Source organism: Oncorhynchus nerka, linkage group LG4, assembly GCF_034236695.1.
Source record: "Oncorhynchus nerka isolate Pitt River linkage group LG4, Oner_Uvic_2.0, whole genome shotgun sequence".
NCBI classification, from domain to species: Eukaryota; Metazoa; Chordata; class Actinopteri; order Salmoniformes; family Salmonidae; genus Oncorhynchus; species Oncorhynchus nerka.
This window is the reverse complement of record NC_088399.1, coordinates 6,071,871-6,091,929: the sequence shown is the minus strand read 5'-3', so window position 1 is coordinate 6,091,929 and position 20,059 is coordinate 6,071,871. Positions and strand designations below refer to the sequence as shown.

Below are 20,059 nucleotides of genomic sequence, written 5' to 3'. Positions count from 1 at the left end.
CTAGTCCAAACCCTCTAACCACTAGGCTACCCTGCCGCCCCAATATGGGTACATTATGGGTAGAGGATGGGTACAGGATGGGTAGAAGATGGGTACAGTTTATATGTGTGACATTCTGGTCTCTCCCTCCACAGCTAGAAGAGGCTCTACAGAAAGCCACCCAGGCGACAGCAGAGCTCAGTCTGCAACAGAAGCTACGAGATGACGCCCTGCTGAGGGTAGAGGAGATGGAGGAGAGTTTACTGGAGAGGGGTCAGGAGCTGCAGATAGCCCAACAGACTGTCAGCCGCCTCCAGGGACAGGTACTGACCAAGGCCTTACAGCTAGGGTTAGGGTTAGAGGGTTAGTGGGTTAGTGGGTTAGGGGGTTAGAGGGTTAGTGGGTTAGGGGGTTAGAGGGTTAGTGGGTTAGAGGGTTAGTGGGTTAGGAGGTTAGAGGGTTAGGGGGTTAGAGGGTTAGTGGGTTAGTGGGTTAGAGGGTTAGTGGGTTAGGAGGTTAGAGGGTTAGGGGGGTTAGAGGGTTAGTGGGTTAGTGGGTTAGAGGGTTAGTGGGTTAGTGGGTTAGGGGTTAGAGGGTTAGGGGTTAGGGTTAGAGGGTTGGGGGGTTAGGGTTAGAGGGTTAGTGGGTTAGAGGGTTAGGGGTTAGGGTTAGTGGGTTAGAGGGTTAGTGGGTTAGGGTTAGTGGGTTAGAGGGTTAGGGTTAGAGGGTTAGTGGGTTAGGGTTAGAGGGTTAGTGGGTTAGAGGGTTAGTGGGTTAGAGGGTTAGGGTTAGAGGGTTAGGGGGTTAGGGTTAGAGGGTTAGTGGGTTAGAGGGTTAGTGGGTTAGGGTTAGTGGGTTAGAGGGTTAGGGTTAGAGGGTTAGGGGTTAGGGTTAGAGGGTTAGAGGGTTAGGGTTAGAGGGTTAGTGGGTTAGAGGGTTAGTGGGTTAGGGTTAGTGGGTTAGAGGGTTAGTGGGTTAGGGTTAGGGGTTAGGGTTAGTGGGTTAGGGTTAGTGGGTTAGAGGGTTAGTGGGTTAGTGGGTTAGGGGTTAGGGTTAGAGTTAGTGGGTTAGGGTGGGTTAGAGGGTTAGTGGGTTAGAGGGTTAGAGGGTTAGTGGGTTAGGGGTTAGGGTTAGAGGGTTAGTGGGTTAGTGGGTTAGGGGTTAGCGTTAGAGGGTTAGTGGGTTAGGGGTTAGGGTTAGAGGGTTAGAGGGTTAGTGGGTTAGGGGTTAGGGTTAGAGGGTTAGTGGGTTAGGGGGTTAGGGTTAGAGGGTTAGTGGGTTAGGGGGTTAGGGTTAGAGGGTTAGTGGGTTAGAGGGTTAGGGTTACAGGGTTAGTGGGTTAGGGGGTTAGTGGGTTAGGGGGTTAGGGTTAGGGGGTTAGGGGGTTAGAGGGTTAGGGTGGAGGAGCTGGATTCAGAGAGCCCAGCAGACTGTGATCAGCCTCCAGGGACAGGTAGATAAGGTCATAGGCCTTACAGGGTCTGACAGCATGCGTTGGCGTAGGCTTTACTATAGTCAAACGCTAATAAACAACTTGTCTTTGAGATCGACTTCTGAATGATGTCATAAGGTGAATGCACCAATTTGTAAGTCGCTCTGGATAAGAGCGTCTGCTAAATGACTTAAATGTAATGTAAATGTGAAAGTCATTTCTGCTTTAAGTCGACATCCATGTGTTTACAGCAATCGTGTCACCTACTTGACCCAAACTGTAAAATGTCCATTATGTGGTTTACTGTATGTATTGTCAGGTGTCCATTATGTGGCTTTCTGTATGTGTTGTCAGGTGTCCATTATGTGGCTTTCTGTATGTGTTGTCAGGTAGATAACTGCATGTGTTGTCAGGTAGATAACGGTATGTGTTGTCAGGTAGATAACTGCATGTGTTGTCAGGTAAACTGATAGATAACGGTATGTGTTGTCAGGTAAACTGATAGATAACGGTATGTGTTGTCAGGTAAACTGATAGATAACTGTATGTGTTGTCAGGTAAACTGATAGATAACGGTATGTGTTGTCAGGTAAACTGATAGATAACGGTATGTGTGTCCATTATGTGGTTTTCTGTATGTGTTGTCAGGTAGATAACTGTATGTGTTGTCAGGTAGATAACGGTATGTGTTGTCAGGTGTCAGGTAGATAACGGTATGTGTTGTCAGGTGTCAGGTAGATAACGGTATGTGTTGTCAGGTAAGCTGATAGATAACTGTATGTGTTGTCAGGTAAGCTGATAGATAACTGTATGTGTTGTCAGGTGTCAGGTAAGCTGGTAGATAACTGTACGTGTTGTCAGGTAAACTGATAGATAACTGTATGTGTTGTCAGGTGTCAGGTAAGCTGATAGATAACTGTATGTGTTGTCAGGTGTCAGGTAAGCTGATAGATAACTGTATGTGTTGTCAGGTAAGCTGATAGATAACTGTATGTGTTGTCAGGTGTCAGGTAAGCTGGTAGATAACGGTATGTGTTGTCAGGTGTCAGGTAAGCTGATAGATAACTGTATGTGTTGTCAGGTGTCAGGTAAGCTGGTAGATAACTGTACGTGTTGTCAGGTGTCAGGTAAGCTGATAGATAACTGTACGTGTTGTCAGGTGTCAGATAAGCTGATAGATAACTGTACGTGTTGTCAGGTAAACTGATAGATAACTGTATGTGTTGTCAGGTGTCAGGTAAGCTGATAGATAACTGTATGTGTTGTCAGGTGTCAGGTAAGCTGATAGATAACTGTATGTGTTGTCAGGTGTCAGCTAAGCTGATAGATAACTGTATGTGTTGTCAGGTATCAGGTAAGCTGATAGATAACTGTATGTGTTGTCAGGTGTCAGGTAAGCTGATAGATAACTGTATGTGTTGTCAGGTGTCAGGTAAGCTGATAGATAACTGTATGTGTTGTCAGGTAAACTGATAGATAACTGTATGTGTTGTCAGGTAGCTGGTAGATAACTGTATGTGTTGTCAGGTGTCAGGTAAACTGATAGATAACTGTATGTGTTGTCAGGTAAACTGATAGATAACTGTATGTGTTGTCAGGTGTCAGGTAAACTGATAGATAACTGTATGTGTTGTCAGGTGTCAGGTAAGCTGATAGATAACTGTATGTGTTGTCAGGTGTCAGGTAAGCTGATAGATAACTGTATGTGTTGTCAGGTGAGCTGATAGATAACTGTATGTGTTGTCAGGTAAGCTGATAGATAACTGTATATGTTGTCAGGTGTCAGGTAAGCTGATAGATAACTGTATGTGTTGTCAGGTAAACTGATAGATAACTGTATGTGTTGTCAGGTAGCTGGTAGATAACTGTATGTGTTGTCAGGTGTCAGGTAAACTGATAGATAACTGTATGTGTTGTCAGGTAAACTGATAGATAACTGTATGTGTTGTCAGGTGTCAGGTAAGCTGATAGATAACTGTATGTGTTGTCAGGTGTCAGGTAAGCTGATAGATAACTGTATGTGTTGTCAGGTGTCAGGTAAGCTGATAGATAACTGTATGTGTTGTCAGGTAAACTGATATATAACTGTATGTGTTGTCAGGTAGCTGGTAGATAACTGTATGTGTTGTCAGGTGTCAGGTAAACTGATAGATAACTGTATGTGTTGTCAGGTAAACTGATAGATAACTGTATGTGTTGTCAGGTAAACTGATAGATAACTGTATGTGTTGTCAGGTGTCAGGTAAACTGATAGATAACTGTATGTGTTGTCAGGTGTCAGGTAAACTGATAGATAACTGTATGTGTTGTCAGGTGAGCTGATAGATAACTGTATGTGTTGTCAGGTGTCAGGTAAGCTGATAGATAACTGTATGTGTTGTCAGGTGTCAGGTAAGCTGATAGATAACTGTATGTGTTGTCAGGTGAGCTGATAGATAACTGTATGTGTTGTCAGGTGTCAGGTAAGCTGATAGATAACTGTATGTGTTGTCAGGTGTCAGGTAAGCTGATAGATAACTGTATGTGTTGTCAGGTGAACTGATAGATAACTGTATGTGTTGTCAGGTAAACTGATAGATAACTGTATGTGTTGTCAGGTGTCAGGTAAGCTGATAGATAACTGTATGTGTTGTCAGGTGTCAGGTAAGCTGATAGATAACTGTATGTGTTGTCAGGTGAGCTGATAGATAACTGTATGTGTTGTCAGGTGTCAGGTAAGCTGATAGATAACTGTATGTGTTGTCAGGTAAACTGATAGATAACTGTATGTGTTGTCAGGTAGCTGGTAGATAACTGTATGTGTTGTCAGGTGTCAGGTAAACTGATAGATAACTGTAAGTGTTGTCAGGTAAACTGATAGATAACTGTATGTGTTGTCAGGTGTCAGGTAAACTGATAGATAACTGTATGTGTTGTCAGGTGTCAGATACACTGATAGATAACTGTATGTGTTGTCAGGTGTCAGGTAAGCTGATAGATAACTGTATGTGTTGTCAGGTGTCAGGTAAGCTGATAGATAACTGTATGTGTTGTCAGGTGAGCTGATAGATAACTGTATGTGTTGTCAGGTGTCAGGTAAGCTGATAGATAACTGTATATGTTGTCAGGTGTCAGGTAAGCTGATAGATAACTGTATGTGTTGTCAGGTAAACTGATAGATAACTGTATGTGTTGTCAGGTAGCTGGTAGATAACTGTATGTGTTGTCAGGTGTCAGGTAAACTGATAGATAACTGTATGTGTTGTCAGGTAAACTGATAGATAACTGTATGTGTTGTCAGGTGTCAGGTAAGCTGATAGATAACTGTATGTGTTGTCAGGTGTCAGGTAAGCTGATAGATAACTGTATGTGTTGTCAGGTGTCAGGTAAGCTGATAGATAACTGTATGTGTTGTCAGGTAAACTGATAGATAACTGTATGTGTTGTCAGGTAGCTGGTAGATAACTGTATGTGTTGTCAGGTGTCAGGTAAACTGATAGATAACTGTATGTGTTGTCAGGTAAACTGATAGATAACTGTATGTGTTGTCAGGTAAACTGATAGATAACTGTATGTGTTGTCAGGTGTCAGGTAAACTGATAGATAACTGTATGTGTTGTCAGGTGTCAGGTAAACTGATAGATAACTGTATGTGTTGTCAGGTGAGCTGATAGATAACTGTATGTGTTGTCAGGTGTCAGGTAAGCTGATAGATAACTGTATGTGTTGTCAGGTAAGCTGATAGATAACTGTATGTGTTGTCAGGTGAGCTGATAGATAACTGTATGTGTTGTCAGGTGTCAGGTAAGCTGATAGATAACTGTATGTGTTGTCAGGTGTCAGGTAAGCTGATAGATAACTGTATGTGTTGTCAGGTGAACTGATAGATAACTGTATGTGTTGTCAGGTAAACTGATAGATAACTGTATGTGTTGTCAGGTGTCAGGTAAGCTGATAGATAACTGTATGTGTTGTCAGGTGTCAGGTAAGCTGATAGATAACTGTATGTGTTGTCAGGTGTCAGATAAACTGATAGATAACTGTATGTGTTGTCAGGTGTCAGTTAAGCTGATAGATAACTGTATGTGTTGTCAGGTGTCAGGTAAGCTGATAGATAACTGTATGTGTTGTCAGGTGTCAGGTAAGCTGATAGATAACTGTATGTGTTGTCAGGTGTCAGGTAAGCTGATAGATAACTGTATGTGTTGTCAGGTAAACTGATATATAACTGTATGTGTTGTCAGGTAGCTGGTAGATAACTGTATGTGTTGTCAGGTGTCAGGTAAACTGATAGATAACTGTATGTGTTGTCAGGTAAACTGATAGATAACTATATGTGTTGTCAGGTAAACTGATAGATAACTGTATGTGTTGTCAGGTGTCAGGTAAACTGATAGATAACTGTATGTGTTGTCAGGTGTCAGGTAAGCTGATAGATAACTGTATGTGTTGTCAGGTGAGCTGATAGATAACTGTATGTGTTGTCAGGTAAGCTGATAGATAACTGTATGTGTTGTCAGGTGTCAGGTAAGCTGATAGATAACTGTATGTGTTGTCAGGTGAACTGATAGATAACTGTATGTGTTGTCAGGTAAACTGATAGATAACTGTATGTGTTGTCAGGTGTCAGGTAAGCTGATAGATAACTGTATGTGTTGTCAGGTGAGCTGATAGATAACTGTATGTGTTGTCAGGTGTCAGGTAAGCTGATAGATAACTGTATGTGTTGTCAGGTAAACTGATAGATAACTGTATGTGTTGTCAGGTAGCTGGTAGATAACTGTATGTGTTGTCAGGTGTCAGGTAAACTGATAGATAACTGTATGTGTTGTCAGGTAAACTGATAGATAACTGTATGTGTTGTCAGGTGTCAGGTAAACTGATAGATAACTGTATGTGTTGTCAGGTGTCAGATACACTGATAGATAACTGTATGTGTTGTCAGGTGTCAGGTAAGCTGATAGATAACTGTATGTGTTGTCAGGTGTCAGGTAAGCTGATAGATAACTGTATGTGTTGTCAGGTGAGCTGATAGATAACTGTATGTGTTGTCAGGTAAGCTGATAGATAACTGTATATGTTGTCAGGTGTCAGGTAAGCTGATAGATAACTGTATGTGTTGTCAGGTAAACTGATAGATAACTGTATGTGTTGTCAGGTAGCTGGTAGATAACTGTATGTGTTGTCAGGTGTCAGGTAAACTGATAGATAACTGTATGTGTTGTCAGGTAAACTGATAGATAACTGTATGTGTTGTCAGGTGTCAGGTAAGCTGATAGATAACTGTATGTGTTGTCAGGTGTCAGGTAAGCTGATAGATAACTGTATGTGTTGTCAGGTGTCAGGTAAGCTGATAGATAACTGTATGTGTTGTCAGGTAAACTGATAGATAACTGTATGTGTTGTCAGGTAGCTGGTAGATAACTGTATGTGTTGTCAGGTGTCAGGTAAACTGATAGATAACTGTATGTGTTGTCAGGTAAACTGATAGATAACTGTATGTGTTGTCAGGTAAACTGATAGATAACTGTATGTGTTGTCAGGTGTCAGGTAAACTGATAGATAACTGTATGTGTTGTCAGGTGTCAGGTAAACTGATAGATAACTGTATGTGTTGTCAGGTGAGCTGATAGATAACTGTATGTGTTGTCAGGTGTCAGGTAAGCTGATAGATAACTGTATGTGTTGTCAGGTGTCAGGTAAGCTGATAGATAACTGTATGTGTTGTCAGGTAAACTGATATATAACTGTATGTGTTGTCAGGTAGCTGGTAGATAACTGTATGTGTTGTCAGGTGTCAGGTAAACTGATAGATAACTGTATGTGTTGTCAGGTAAACTGATAGATAACTATATGTGTTGTCAGGTAAACTGATAGATAACTGTATGTGTTGTCAGGTGTCAGGTAAACTGATAGATAACTGTATGTGTTGTCAGGTGTCAGGTAAGCTGATAGATAACTGTATGTGTTGTCAGGTGAGCTGATAGATAACTGTATGTGTTGTCAGGTAAGCTGATAGATAACTGTATGTGTTGTCAGGTGTCAGGTAAGCTGATAGATAACTGTATGTGTTGTCAGGTGAACTGATAGATAACTGTATGTGTTGTCAGGTAAACTGATAGATAACTGTATGTGTTGTCAGGTAAACTGATAGATAACTATATGTGTTGTCAGGTAAACTGATAGATAACTGTATGTGTTGTCAGGTGTCAGGTAAACTGATAGATAACTGTATGTGTTGTCAGGTGTCAGGTAAGCTGATAGATAACTGTATGTGTTGTCAGGTGAGCTGATAGATAACGGTATGTGTTGTCAGGTAAGCTGATAGATAACTGTATGTGTTGTCAGGTGTCAGGTAAGCTGATAGATAACTGTATGTGTTGTCAGGTGAACTGATAGATAACTGTATGTGTTGTCAGGTAAACTGATAGATAACTGTATGTGTTGTCAGGTGTCAGGTAAGCTGATAGATAACTGTATGTGTTGTCAGGTGAGCTGATAGATAACTGTATGTGTTGTCAGGTGTCAGGTAAGCTGATAGATAACTGTATGTGTTGTCAGGTGTCAGGTAAGCTGATAGATAACTGTATGTGTTGTCAGGTGTCAGGTAAGCTGATAGATAACTGTATGTGTTGTCAGGTGTCAGGTAAGCTGATAGATAACTGTATGTGTTGTCAGGTAAACTGATATATAACTGTATGTGTTGTCAGGTAGCTGGTAGATAACTGTATGTGTTGTCAGGTGTCAGGTAAACTGATAGATAACTGTATGTGTTGTCAGGTAAACTGATAGATAACTGTATGTGTTGTCAGGTAAACTGATAGATAACTGTATGTGTTGTCAGGTGTCAGGTAAACTGATAGATAACTGTATGTGTTGTCAGGTGTCAGGTAAACTGATAGATAACTGTATGTGTTGTCAGGTGAGCTGATAGATAACTGTATGTGTTGTCAGGTGTCAGGTAAGCTGATAGATAACTGTATGTGTTGTCAGGTGTCAGGTAAGCTGATAGATAACTGTATGTGTTGTCAGGTGAGCTGATAGATAACTGTATGTGTTGTCAGGTAAACTGATAGATAACTGTATGTGTTGTCAGTGTCAGGTAAGCTGATAGATAACTGTATGTGTTGTCAGGTGTCAGGTAAGCTGATAGATAACTGTATGTGTTGTCAGGTCAGGTAAGCTGATAGATAACTGTATGTGTTGTCAGGTGTCAGGTAAGCTGATAGATAACTGTATGTGTTGTCAGGTGTCAGGTAAGCTGATAGATAACTGTATGTGTTGTCAGGTGTCAGGTAAACTGATAGATAACTGTATGTGTTGTCAGGTAAACTGATAGATAACTGTATGTGTTGTCAGGTGTCAGGCTGATAGATAACTGTATGTGTTGTCAGGTGTCAGGTAAACTGATAGATAACTGTATGTGTTGTCAGGTGTCTGATAGATAACTGTATGTGTTGTCAGGTAAAGCTGATAGATAACTGTATGTGGTGTCAAGCTGATAGATAACTGTATGTGTTGTCAGGTGTCAGGTAAACTGATAGATAACTGTATGTGTTGTCAGGTGTCAGGTAAACTGATAGATAACTGTATGTGTTGTCAGGTAAAGCTGATAGATAACTGTATGTGTTGTCAGGTGTCAGGTAAGTCTGTAATAGATAACTGTATGTGTTGTCAGGTGTCAGGTAAGCTGATAGATAACTGTATGTGTTGTCAGGTAAACTGATAGATAACTGTATGTGTTGTCAGGTAGCTGGTAGATAACTGTATGTGTTGTCAGGTGTCAGGTAAACTGATAGATAACTGTATGTGTTGTCAGGTAAACTGATAGATAACTGTATGTGTTGTCAGGTAAGCTGATAGATAACTGTATGTGTTGTCAGGTGTCAGGTAAGCTGATAGATAACTGTATGTGTTGTCAGGTGTCAGGTAAGCTGATAGATAGTAAGCTGATAGATAACTGTATGTGTTGTCAGGTCAAACTGATAGATAACTGTATGTGTTGTCAGGTGAGCTGATAGATAACTGTATGTGTTGTCAGGTGCTGATAGATATGTGTTGTCAGGTGTCAACTGATAGATAACTGTATGTGTTGTCAGTGTAAAGCTGATAGATAACTGTATGTGTTGTCAGGTAAACTGATAGATAACTGTATGTGTTGTCAGGTGTCAGGTAAACTGATAGATAACTGTATGTGTTGTCAGGTGTCAGGTAAACTGATAGATAACTGTATGTGTTGTCAGGTGTCAGATAACTGATAGATAACTGTATGTGTTGTCAGGTGTCAGGTAAGCTGATAGATAACTGTATGTGTTGTCAGGTGTCAGGTAAGCTGATAGATAACTGTATGTGTTGTCAGGTGTCAGGTAAGCTGATAGATAACTGTATGTGTTGTTGTCATGTGTTGTCAGGTAGCTGGTAGATAACTGTATGTGTTGTCAGGTGTCAGGTAAACTGATAGATAACTGTATGTGTTGTCAGGTAAACTGATAGATAACTGTATGTGTTGTCAGGTGTCAGGTAAGCTGATAGATAACTGTATGTGTTGTCAGGTGTAAGCTGATAGATAACTGTAAGCTGATAGATAACTGATAGCTGGTAGATAACTGTATGTGTTGTCAGCTGGTAGATAACTGTATGTGTTGTCAGGTGTCAGGTAAACTGATAGATAACTGTATGTGTTGTCAGGTAAACTGATAGATAACTGTCAGTAAACTGATAGATGTCAGGTGTCAGGTAACTGATAGATAATATGTGTTGTCAGGTGTCAGGTAAACTGATAGATAACTGTATGTGTTGTCAGGTGTCAGGTGATAGATAACTGTATGTGTTGTCAGGTAAGCTGATAGATAACTGTATGTGTTGTCAGGTGTCAGGTAAGCTGATAGATAACTGTATGTGTTGTCAGGTAAACTGATAGATAACTGTATGTGTTGTCAGGTAAGCTGATAGATAACTGTATGTGTTGTCAGGTGTCAGGTAAACTGATAGATAACTGTATGTGTTGTCAGGTAAACTTAGATAACATGTGTTGTCAGGTAAAACTGATAGATAACTGTATGTGTTGTCAGGTGTCAGATAACTGTATGTGTTGTCAGGTGTCAGGTAAACTGATAGATAACTGTATGTGTTGTCAGGTGAGCTGATAGATAACTGTATGTGTTGTCAGGTGTCAGGTAAGCTGATAGATAACTGTATGCTGTCTGATAGATAACTGTATGTGTTGGTGTCAGATAACTGTATGTGTTGTCAGGTGTGAGCTGATAGATAACTGTATGTGTTGTCAGGTGTCAGGTAAGCTGATAGATAACTGTATGTGTTGTCAGGTGTCAGGTAAGCTGATAGATAACTGTATGTGTTGTCAGATAGTGTCTGATAGATAACTGTATGTGTTGTCAGGTGTCAGGTAAACTGATAGATAACTGTATGTGTTGTCAGGTAAAGCTGATAGATAACTGTATGTTGTCAGGTGTCAGGTAAGCTGATAGATAACTGTATGTGTTGTCAGGTGTCAGGTAAAGCTGATAGATAACTGTATGTGTTGTCAGGTGTCAGGTAAGCTGATAGATAACTGTATGTGTTGTCAGGTAAACTGATAGATAACTGTATGTGTTGTCAGGTAGCTGGTAGATAACTGTATGTGTTGTCAGGTGTCAGGTAAACTGATAGATAACTGTATGTGTTGTCAGGTAAACTGATAGATAACTGTATGTGTTGTCAGGTAAACTGATAGATAACTGTATGTGTTGTCAGGTGTCAGGTAAACTGATAGATAACTGTATGTGTTGTCAGGTGTCAGGTAAACTGATAGATAACTGTATGTGTTGTCAGGTGAGCTGATAGATAACTGTATGTGTTGTCAGGTGTCAGGTAAGCTGATAGATAACTGTATGTGTTGTCAGGTGTCAGGTAAGCTGATAGATAACTGTATGTGTTGTCAGGTAAACTGATATATAACTGTATGTGTTGTCAGGTAGCTGGTAGATAACTGTATGTGTTGTCAGGTGTCAGGTAAACTGATAGATAACTGTATGTGTTGTCAGGTAAACTGATAGATAACTATATGTGTTGTCAGGTAAACTGATAGATAACTGTATGTGTTGTCAGGTGTCAGGTAAACTGATAGATAACTGTATGTGTTGTCAGGTGTCAGGTAAGCTGATAGATAACTGTATATGTTGTCAGGTGAGCTGATAGATAACAGGTTGTCAGGTAAGCTGATAGATAACTGTATGTGTTGTCAGGTGTCAGGTAAGCTGATAGATAACTGTATGTGTTGTCAGGTGAACTTGATAACTGTATGTGTTGTCAGGTAAACTGATAGATAACTGTATGTGTAGATCAGGTGTCAGGTAAACTGATAGATAACTGTATGTGTTGTCAGGTGTCAGGTAAACTGATAGATAACTGTATGTGTTGTCAGGTGTCAGGTAAGCTGATAGATAACTGTATGTGTTGTCAGGTGAGCTGATAGATCAGTTGTCAGGTAAGCTGATAGATAACTGTATGTGTTGTCAGTGTCAGGTAAGCTGATAGATAACTGTATGTGTTGTCAGGTGAACTGATAGATAACTGTATGTGTTGTCAGGTAAACTGATAGATAACTGTATGTGTTGTCAGGTGTCAGGTAAGCTGATAGATAACTGTATGTGTTGTCAGGTGTCAGGTAAGCTGATAGATAACTGTATGTGTTGTCAGGTGTCAGGTAAGCTGATAGATAACTGTATGTGTTGTCAGGTGTCAGGTAAGCTGATAGATAACTGTATGTGTTGTCAGGTGTCAGGTAAGCTGATAGATAACTGTATGTGTTGTCAGGTAAACTGATAGATAACTGTATGTGTTGTCAGGTAGCTGGTACTGATAGATATGTGTTGTCAGGTGTCAGGTAAACTGATAGATAACTGTATGTGTTGTCAGGTAAACTGATAGATAACTGTATGTGTTGTCAGGTAAACTGATAGATAACTGTATGTGTTGTCAGGTGTCAGGTAAACTGATAGATAACTGTATGTTGTCAGGTGTCAGGTAAACTGATAGATAACTGTATGTGTTGTCAGGTGAGCTGATAGATAACTGTATGTGTTGTCAGGTGTCAGGTAAGCTGATAGATAACTGTATGTGTTGTCAGGTGTAGCTGATAGATAACTGTATGTGTTGTCAGGTGAGCTGATAGATAACTGTATGTGTTGTCAGTGTAAGCTGATAGATAACTGTATGTGTTGTCAGGTGTCAGGTAACTGATAGATAACTGTATGTGTTGTCAGGTGAGCTGATAGATAACTGTATGTGTTGTCAGGTGTCAGGTAAGCTGATAGATAACTGTATGTGTTGTCAGGTAAACTGATAGATAACTGTATGTGTTGTCAGGTAGCTGGTAGATAACTGTATGTGTTGTCAGGTGTCAGGTAAACTGATAGATAACTGTATGTGTTGTCAGGTAAACTGATAGATAACTGTATGTGTTGTCAGGTGTCAGGTAAACTGATAGATAACTGTATGTGTTGTCAGGTGTCAGATACACTGATAGATAACTGTATGTGTTGTCAGGTGTCAGGTAAGCTGATAGATAACTGTATGTGTTGTCAGGTGTCAGGTAAGCTGATAGATAACTGTATATGTTGTCAGGTGTCAGGTAAGCTGATAGATAACTGTATGTGTTGTCAGGTAAACTGATAGATAACTGTATGTGTTGTCAGGTAGCTGGTAGATAACTGTATGTGTTGTCAGGTGTCAGGTAAACTGATAGATAACTGTATGTGTTGTCAGGTAAACTGATAGATAACTGTATGTGTTGTCAGGTGTCAGGTAAGCTGATAGATAACTGTATGTGTTGTCAGGTGTCAGGTAAGCTGATAGATAACTGTATGTGTTGTCAGGTGTCAGGTAAGCTGATAGATAACTGTATGTGTTGTCAGGTAAACTGATAGATAACTGTATGTGTTGTCAGGTAGCTGGTAGATAACTGTATGTGTTGTCAGGTGTCAGGTAAACTGATAGATAACTGTGTGTTGTCAGGTAAACTGATAGATAACTGTATGTGTTGTCAGGTAAACTGATAGATAACTGTATGTGTTGTCAGGTGTCAGGTAAACTGATAGATAACTGTATGTGTTGTCAGGTGTCAGGGTAAACTGATAGATAACTGTATGTGTTGTCAGGTGAGCTGATAGATAACTGTATGTGTTGTCAGGTGTCAGGTAAGCTGATAGATAACTGTATGTGTTGTCAGGTGTCAGTTAAGCTGATAGATAACTGTATGTGTTGTCAGGTGAGCTGATAGATAACTGTATGTGTTGTCAGGTGTCAGGTAAGCTGATAGATAACTGTATGTGTTGTCAGGTGTCAGGTAAGCTGATAGATAACTGTATGTGTTGTCAGGTGAACTGATAGATAACTGTATGTGTTGTCAGGTAAACTGATAGATAACTGTATGTGTTGTCAGGTGTCAGGTAAGCTGATAGATAACTGTATGTGTTGTCAGGTGTCAGGTAAGCTGATAGATAACTGTATGTGTTGTCAGGTGTCAGATAAACTGATAGATAACTGTATGTGTTGTCAGGTGTCAGTTAAGCTGATAGATAACTGTATGTGTTGTCAGGTGTCAGGTAAGCTGATAGATAACTGTATGTGTTGTCAGGTGAGCTGATAGATAACTGTATGTGTTGTCAGGTGTCAGGTAAGCTGATAGATAACTGTATATGTTGTCATCAGGTAAGCTGATAGTTAGATAACTGTATGTGTTGTCAGGTGTCAGGTAAGCTGATAGATAACTGTATGTGTTGTCAGGTAAGCTGATAGATAACTGTATGTGTTGTCAGGTGTCAGGTAAGCTGATAGATAACTGTATGTGTTGTCAGGTAAACTGATAGATAACTGTATGTGTTGTCAGGTAGCTGGTAGATAACTGTATGTGTTGTCAGGTGTCAGGTAAACTGATAGATAACTGTATGTGTTGTCAGGTAAACTGATAGATAACTGTATGTGTTGTCAGGTGTCAGGTAAACTGATAGATAACTGTATGTGTTGTCAGGTAAACTGATAGATAACTGTATGTGTTGTCAGGTGTCAGGTAAGCTGATAGATAACTGTATGTGTTGTCAGGTGTCAGGTAAGCTGATAGATAACTGTATGTGTTGTCAGGTGAGCTGATAGATAACTGTATGTGTTGTCAGGTGTCAGGTAAGCTGATAGATAACTGTATGTGTTGTCAGGTGTCAGATAAGCTGATAGATAACTGTATGTGTTGTCAGGTGTCAGATAAGCTGATAGATAACTGTATGTGTTGTCAGGTGTCAGGTAAGCTGATAGATAACTGTATGTGTTGTCAGGTAAGCTGATAGATAACTGTATGTGTTGTCAGGTAAACGGATAGATAACTGTATGTGTTGTCAGGTAAACTGATAGATAACTGTATGTGTTGTCAGGTAAACTGATAGATAACTGTATGTGTTGTCAGGTAAACTGATAGATAACTGTATGTGTTGTCAGGTGTCAGGTAAGCTGATAGATAACTGTATGTGTTGTCAGGTGTCAGGTAAGCTGATAGATAACTGTACGTGTTGTCAGGTGTCAGATAAGCTGATAGATAACTGTATGTGTTGTCAGGTGTCAGGTAAGCTGATAGATAACTGTACGTGTTGTCAGGTAGATAACGGTATGTGTTGTCAGGTAAACTGATAGATAACTGTATGTGTTGTCAGGTAAGCTGGTAGATGACTGTATGTGTTGTCAGGTAAGCTGGTAGATAACTGTATGTGTTGTCAGGTAAGCTGGTAGATAACTGTATGTGTTGTCAGGTAAGCTGATAGATAACTGTACGTGTTGTCAGATAGATAACGGTATGTGTTGTCAGGTAAACTGATAGATAACTGTATGTGTTGTCAGGTAAGCTGGTAGATGACTGTATGTGTTGTCAGGTAAACTGATAGATAACTGTATATGTTGTCAGGTAAGCTGGTAGATAACATTTACATTTACATTTAAGTCATTTAGCAGACGCTCTTATCCAGATAACTGTATGTGTTGTCAGGTAAACTGATGTATGTGTTGTCAGGTGTCAGATAAGCTGATAGATAACTGTATGTGTTGTCAGGTAAGCTGGTAGATGACTGTATGTGTTGTCAGGTAAGCTGGTAGATGACTGTATGTGTTGTCAGGTAAGCTGGTAGATAACTGTATGTGTTGTCAGGTAAACTGATGTATGTGTTGTCAGGTGTCAGATAAGCTGATAGATAACTGTATGTGTTGTCAGGTAAGCTGATAGATAACTGTATGTGTTGTCAGGTAAGCTGGTAGATGACTGTATGTGTTGTCAGGTACGCTGGTAGATGACTGTGCGTGTTGTCAGGTAAGCTGGTAGATAACTGTATGTGTTGTCAGGTAAACTGATAGATAACTGTATGTGTTGTCAGGTAAACTGATAGATAACTGTATGTGTTGTCAGGTAAACTGATAGATAACTGTATGTGTTGTCAGGTAAACTGATAGATAACTGTATGTGTTGTCAGGTGTCAGGTAGATAACGGTATGTGTTGTCAGGTGTCAGGTAAGCTGATAGATAACTGTATGTGTTGTCAGGTGAGCTGATAGATAACTGTATGTGTTGTCAGGTAAACTGATAGATAACTGTATGTGTTGTCAGGTGTCAGGTAAGCTGATAGATAACTGTATGTGTTGTCAGGTGAGCTGATAGATAACTGTATGTGTTGTCAGGTAAACTGTTAGATAACTGTATGTGTTGTCAGGTAGCTGGTAGATAACTGTATGTGTTGTCAGGTAGCTGGTAGATAACTGTATGTGTTGTCAGGTGTCAGGTAGCTGGTAGATAACTGTATGTGTCGTCAGGTGTCAGGTAAACTGATAGATAACTGTATGTGTTGTCAGGTAGCTGGTAGATAACTGTATGTGTTGTCAGGTAGCTGGTAGATAACGGTATGTGTTGTCAGGTGTCAGGTAGCTGGTAGATAACTGTATGTGTTGTCAGGTGTCAGGTAAGCTGATAGATAACTGTATGTGTTGTCAGGTAAGCTGATAGATAACTGTATGTGTTGTCAGGTAAACTGATAGATAACTGTATGTGTTGTCAGGTAAGCTGATAGATAACTGTATGTGTTGTCAGGTGTCTGATAAGCTGATAGATAACTGTATGTGTTGTCAGGTAAACTGATAGATAACTGTATGTGTTGTCGGGTAAACTGATAGATAACTGTATGTGTTGTCAGGTAAACTGATAGATAACTGTATGTGTTGTCAGGTGTCAGGTAGATAACGGTATGTGTTGTCAGGTAAGCTGGTAGATAACTGTATGTGTTGTCAGGTAAACTGATAGATAACTGTATGTGTTGTCAGGTAAACTGATAGATAACTGTATGTGTTGTCAGGTAAACTGATAGATAACTGTATGTGTTGTCAGGTGTCTGATAGGCTGATAGATAATGAGCGTTCCCTGGAGGAGGAGATCCAGCTGATAGATAACTGTATGTGTTGTCAGGTGTCTGATAAGCTGATAGATAACTGTATGTGTTGTCAGGTGTCTGATAAGCTGATAGATAAGGAGCGTTCCCTGGAAGAGGAGATCCAGCTGAGAGAGAGAGTTCAGCTGCAGTGGAAGCAGGCAGAGAGGAGCGTAGAGGACCTGACCATGGAGCTACAGACGGCTGCACAGACCAAGGAAGACCTGGTCAAGCAACTCAAACAGGCTCAGGTTGGTACACAGTTGCCCTGTTTACACCTGGTTCTAACATGTGACTTTTGTCCTGATCTTTGTCCACATTCTGATTGTGCCCACATTTGTAGACAGGTGTAGACGATTAAAATGTGCATTGTGATCTGACCACAGCAAAGACAGGCCCTAGTTTAGATCCTATCTAGACAACATACCAGGCCAGTACAACCATAAGACTACAATTCACACTAAACATACATACACAGGCAAGTCAGTTGAGCTCATGTCATTCTGGGTTAATGAAGTATTACTTATGCAAATCCCTTAATTCAATCTATGTGTTCCTAATCTTAATCTAATCTTCACTGTTTAATCTCATTAGAAGATGCTTTTTAGAAGAGCGGAGAGCGAGAGAGTAGACTGTATGAAGATATACTGTAGATATAGAGACAGTAGACTGTATGAACTGTGGGAGAGATACTGTAGATATAGAGACAGTAGACTGTATGAACTGTGGCAGAGATACTGTAGATATAGAGACAGTAGACTGTATGAACTGTGAGAGATATACTGTAGATATAGAGACAATAGACTGTATGAACTGTGGCGGAGATACTGTAGATATAGAGACAGTAGACTGTATGAACTGTGGCAGAGATACTGTAGATATAGAGACAGTAGACTGTATGAACTGTGAGAGATATACTGTAGATATAGAGACAATAGACTGTATGGACCGTGGCGGAGATACTGTAGATATAGAGACAATAGACTGTATGGACCGTGGCAGAGATACTGTAGATATAGAGACAGTAGACTGTATGAACTGTGGGAGAGATACTGTAGATATAGAGACAATAGACTTTATGGACCGTGGCGGAGATACTGTAGATATAGAGACAATAGACTGTATGGACCGTGGCGGAGATACTGTAGATATAGAGACAGTAGACTGTATGAACTGTGGGAGAGATACTGTAGATATAGAGACAATAGACTGTATGAACTGTGGGAGAGATACTGTAGATATAGAGACAATAGACTGTATGAACTGTGGGAGAGATACTGTAGATATAGAGACAATAGACTGTATGAACTGTGGGAGAGATACTGTAGATATAGAGACAGTGGAGAAAAAGGCTACAGATACATTTACTCACATGTACAAACTTCTGCGTCAACTTTCTCTTTGGAGTCAATGCAGGGTTATTGTAAAAGCACTTTATGAATGATTGGTTGATTGGTTGATTGATTGATTGGTTGATGCGTTTCTCCAGGAGAAACTGTTAGATCTTGAGAGCGACCTGGAGGAGATGCAGGACAGTGAACAGAGATGGGCCAGCAAGAACAAGAGAGCCATCGAACAGGTCTGTCTGTCTGTCTGTCTATACCTGGGCCTCTCACCCCTGACCCCAACACTCCTTACTGTTGTAATGTGTTCGCTTTCACACAAGCATCTACTTTCTCCTCTTACCCTCATCTACTTACTTCCTTGAAGGATCCCTGGCCATAACTAATTCTATCCTGAAGTCCGTCTACAGAGAAAGACAAGGTTGTTTAAAAGTGTGTTGTAGTATATGTACCTTAAAAGGTCTCCTTTAAACGATGTCTCCTTGGGGTTGGGAAGGATTCCAAGGCCCTCGATTGGAGGGGTGGATTTACTGTATGTGATTGTAAACCCCTCCCCCCCCTCAAAACAACATTCTTACAGGGCCTGTTTGGGATGTTTGTTGTGTTTTTCACAGACAGAACAGCTCCAGTTGAAGCTGATCCAGCAGAAAGATGTGAATGAGCAGCTGGACAGTGAGAAGAGCATCCTGGAGAGACAGGTACTGTACAGTTCACTACCTACCGGTGGGGTTTTCACTGGGAACAGTTTGAACCTACAGGGGTTTTCATGTCATTCTGTGATGTATATCTATGTGATATTGCGTCACCACCCGTTCTTTCAACGTTGTCCTTTCATCATGAACAATGCTACAATGCTATACAATGCTACAATGCTATACAATGCTACAATGCTATACAATGCTATACAATGCTACAATGCTATACAATGCTACAATGCTATACAATGCTATACAATGCTATACAATGCTACAATGCTATACAATGCTATACAATGCTATACAATGCTACAATTCTATACAATGCTATACAATGCTATACAATGCTACAATGCTATAAAAAAGACATTAAAACCGTGTCATCCGTGTATACATGTAAAGGTGTAGTATGTATGGGTGTAACTGTTGCGTCTGTGATGAATGATGGAGCAGTGGCAGCATGCTTTGTGTCTTGTGGAAGCCACGAGTCAAAGTGAAAACCTCGGTGCTCTGTGTATATATATATATCCAGCTGCGGGACCTGCGCGTGGAGGTGGAGAACCTCCAACACACCAGAGTTCATGAGGATGTCATCACTAAGACGGAGAGCCGGGCCAAGGAGCTGGAGAACGCTCTAAGGGCGGAGGAGAGGAACAAGGTGGTGATGAACAACACCATCAGTAAACTGGAGAGGAAGAACAACGAACTGTCTGATCAGCTGGAGGAGGAACATAAGATGGCCAAGGAGCAGAAGGACCTGGTAGGGCACATGCACTAACACCACCACTCCACTTGGGGGCAGTAAAGAGACTTGTGAAATGGTTCACTCCACTTGGGGGTGGTAAAGAGACTTGTGGAATGGTTCACTCCACTTGGGGGTAGTTAAGAGACTTGTGGAATGGTTCACTCCACTTGGGGGTAGTAAAGAGACTTGTGAAATGGTTCACTCCACTTGGGGGCAGTAAAGAGACTTGTGGAATGGTTCACTCCACTTGGGGGTAGTAAAGAGACTTGTGAAATGGTTCACTCCACTTGGGGGCAGTAAAGAGACTTGTTGAATGGTTCATTCCACTTGGGGGCAGTAAAGAGACTTGTGGAATGGTTCACTCCACTTGGGGGTGGTTAAGAGACTTGTGGAATGGTTCACTCCACTTGGGGGTGGTAAAGAGACTTGTGGAA

The 20,059-nt window shown here is 40.6% G+C and overlaps 1 protein-coding gene across 3 annotated transcripts in view; it reads left to right on the top strand.

Annotated features, from left to right (window-relative positions):
• LOC115123076 (cingulin-like protein 1) overlaps positions 1 to 20,059 on the top strand; it is a 104,906-nt gene that overhangs the window by 78,048 nt on the left and 6,799 nt on the right. For all 3 annotated transcript variants that reach the window (XM_065017176.1, XM_065017178.1, XM_065017177.1), the window contains 5 exons: positions 135 to 302; positions 16,920 to 17,093; positions 18,332 to 18,421; positions 18,800 to 18,883; positions 19,413 to 19,640. In XM_065017176.1, the coding sequence (XP_064873248.1) occupies positions 135 to 302; positions 16,920 to 17,093; positions 18,332 to 18,421; positions 18,800 to 18,883; positions 19,413 to 19,640 (744 nt within the window). The remainder of the gene's footprint in view (positions 1 to 134; positions 303 to 16,919; positions 17,094 to 18,331; positions 18,422 to 18,799; positions 18,884 to 19,412; positions 19,641 to 20,059) is intronic.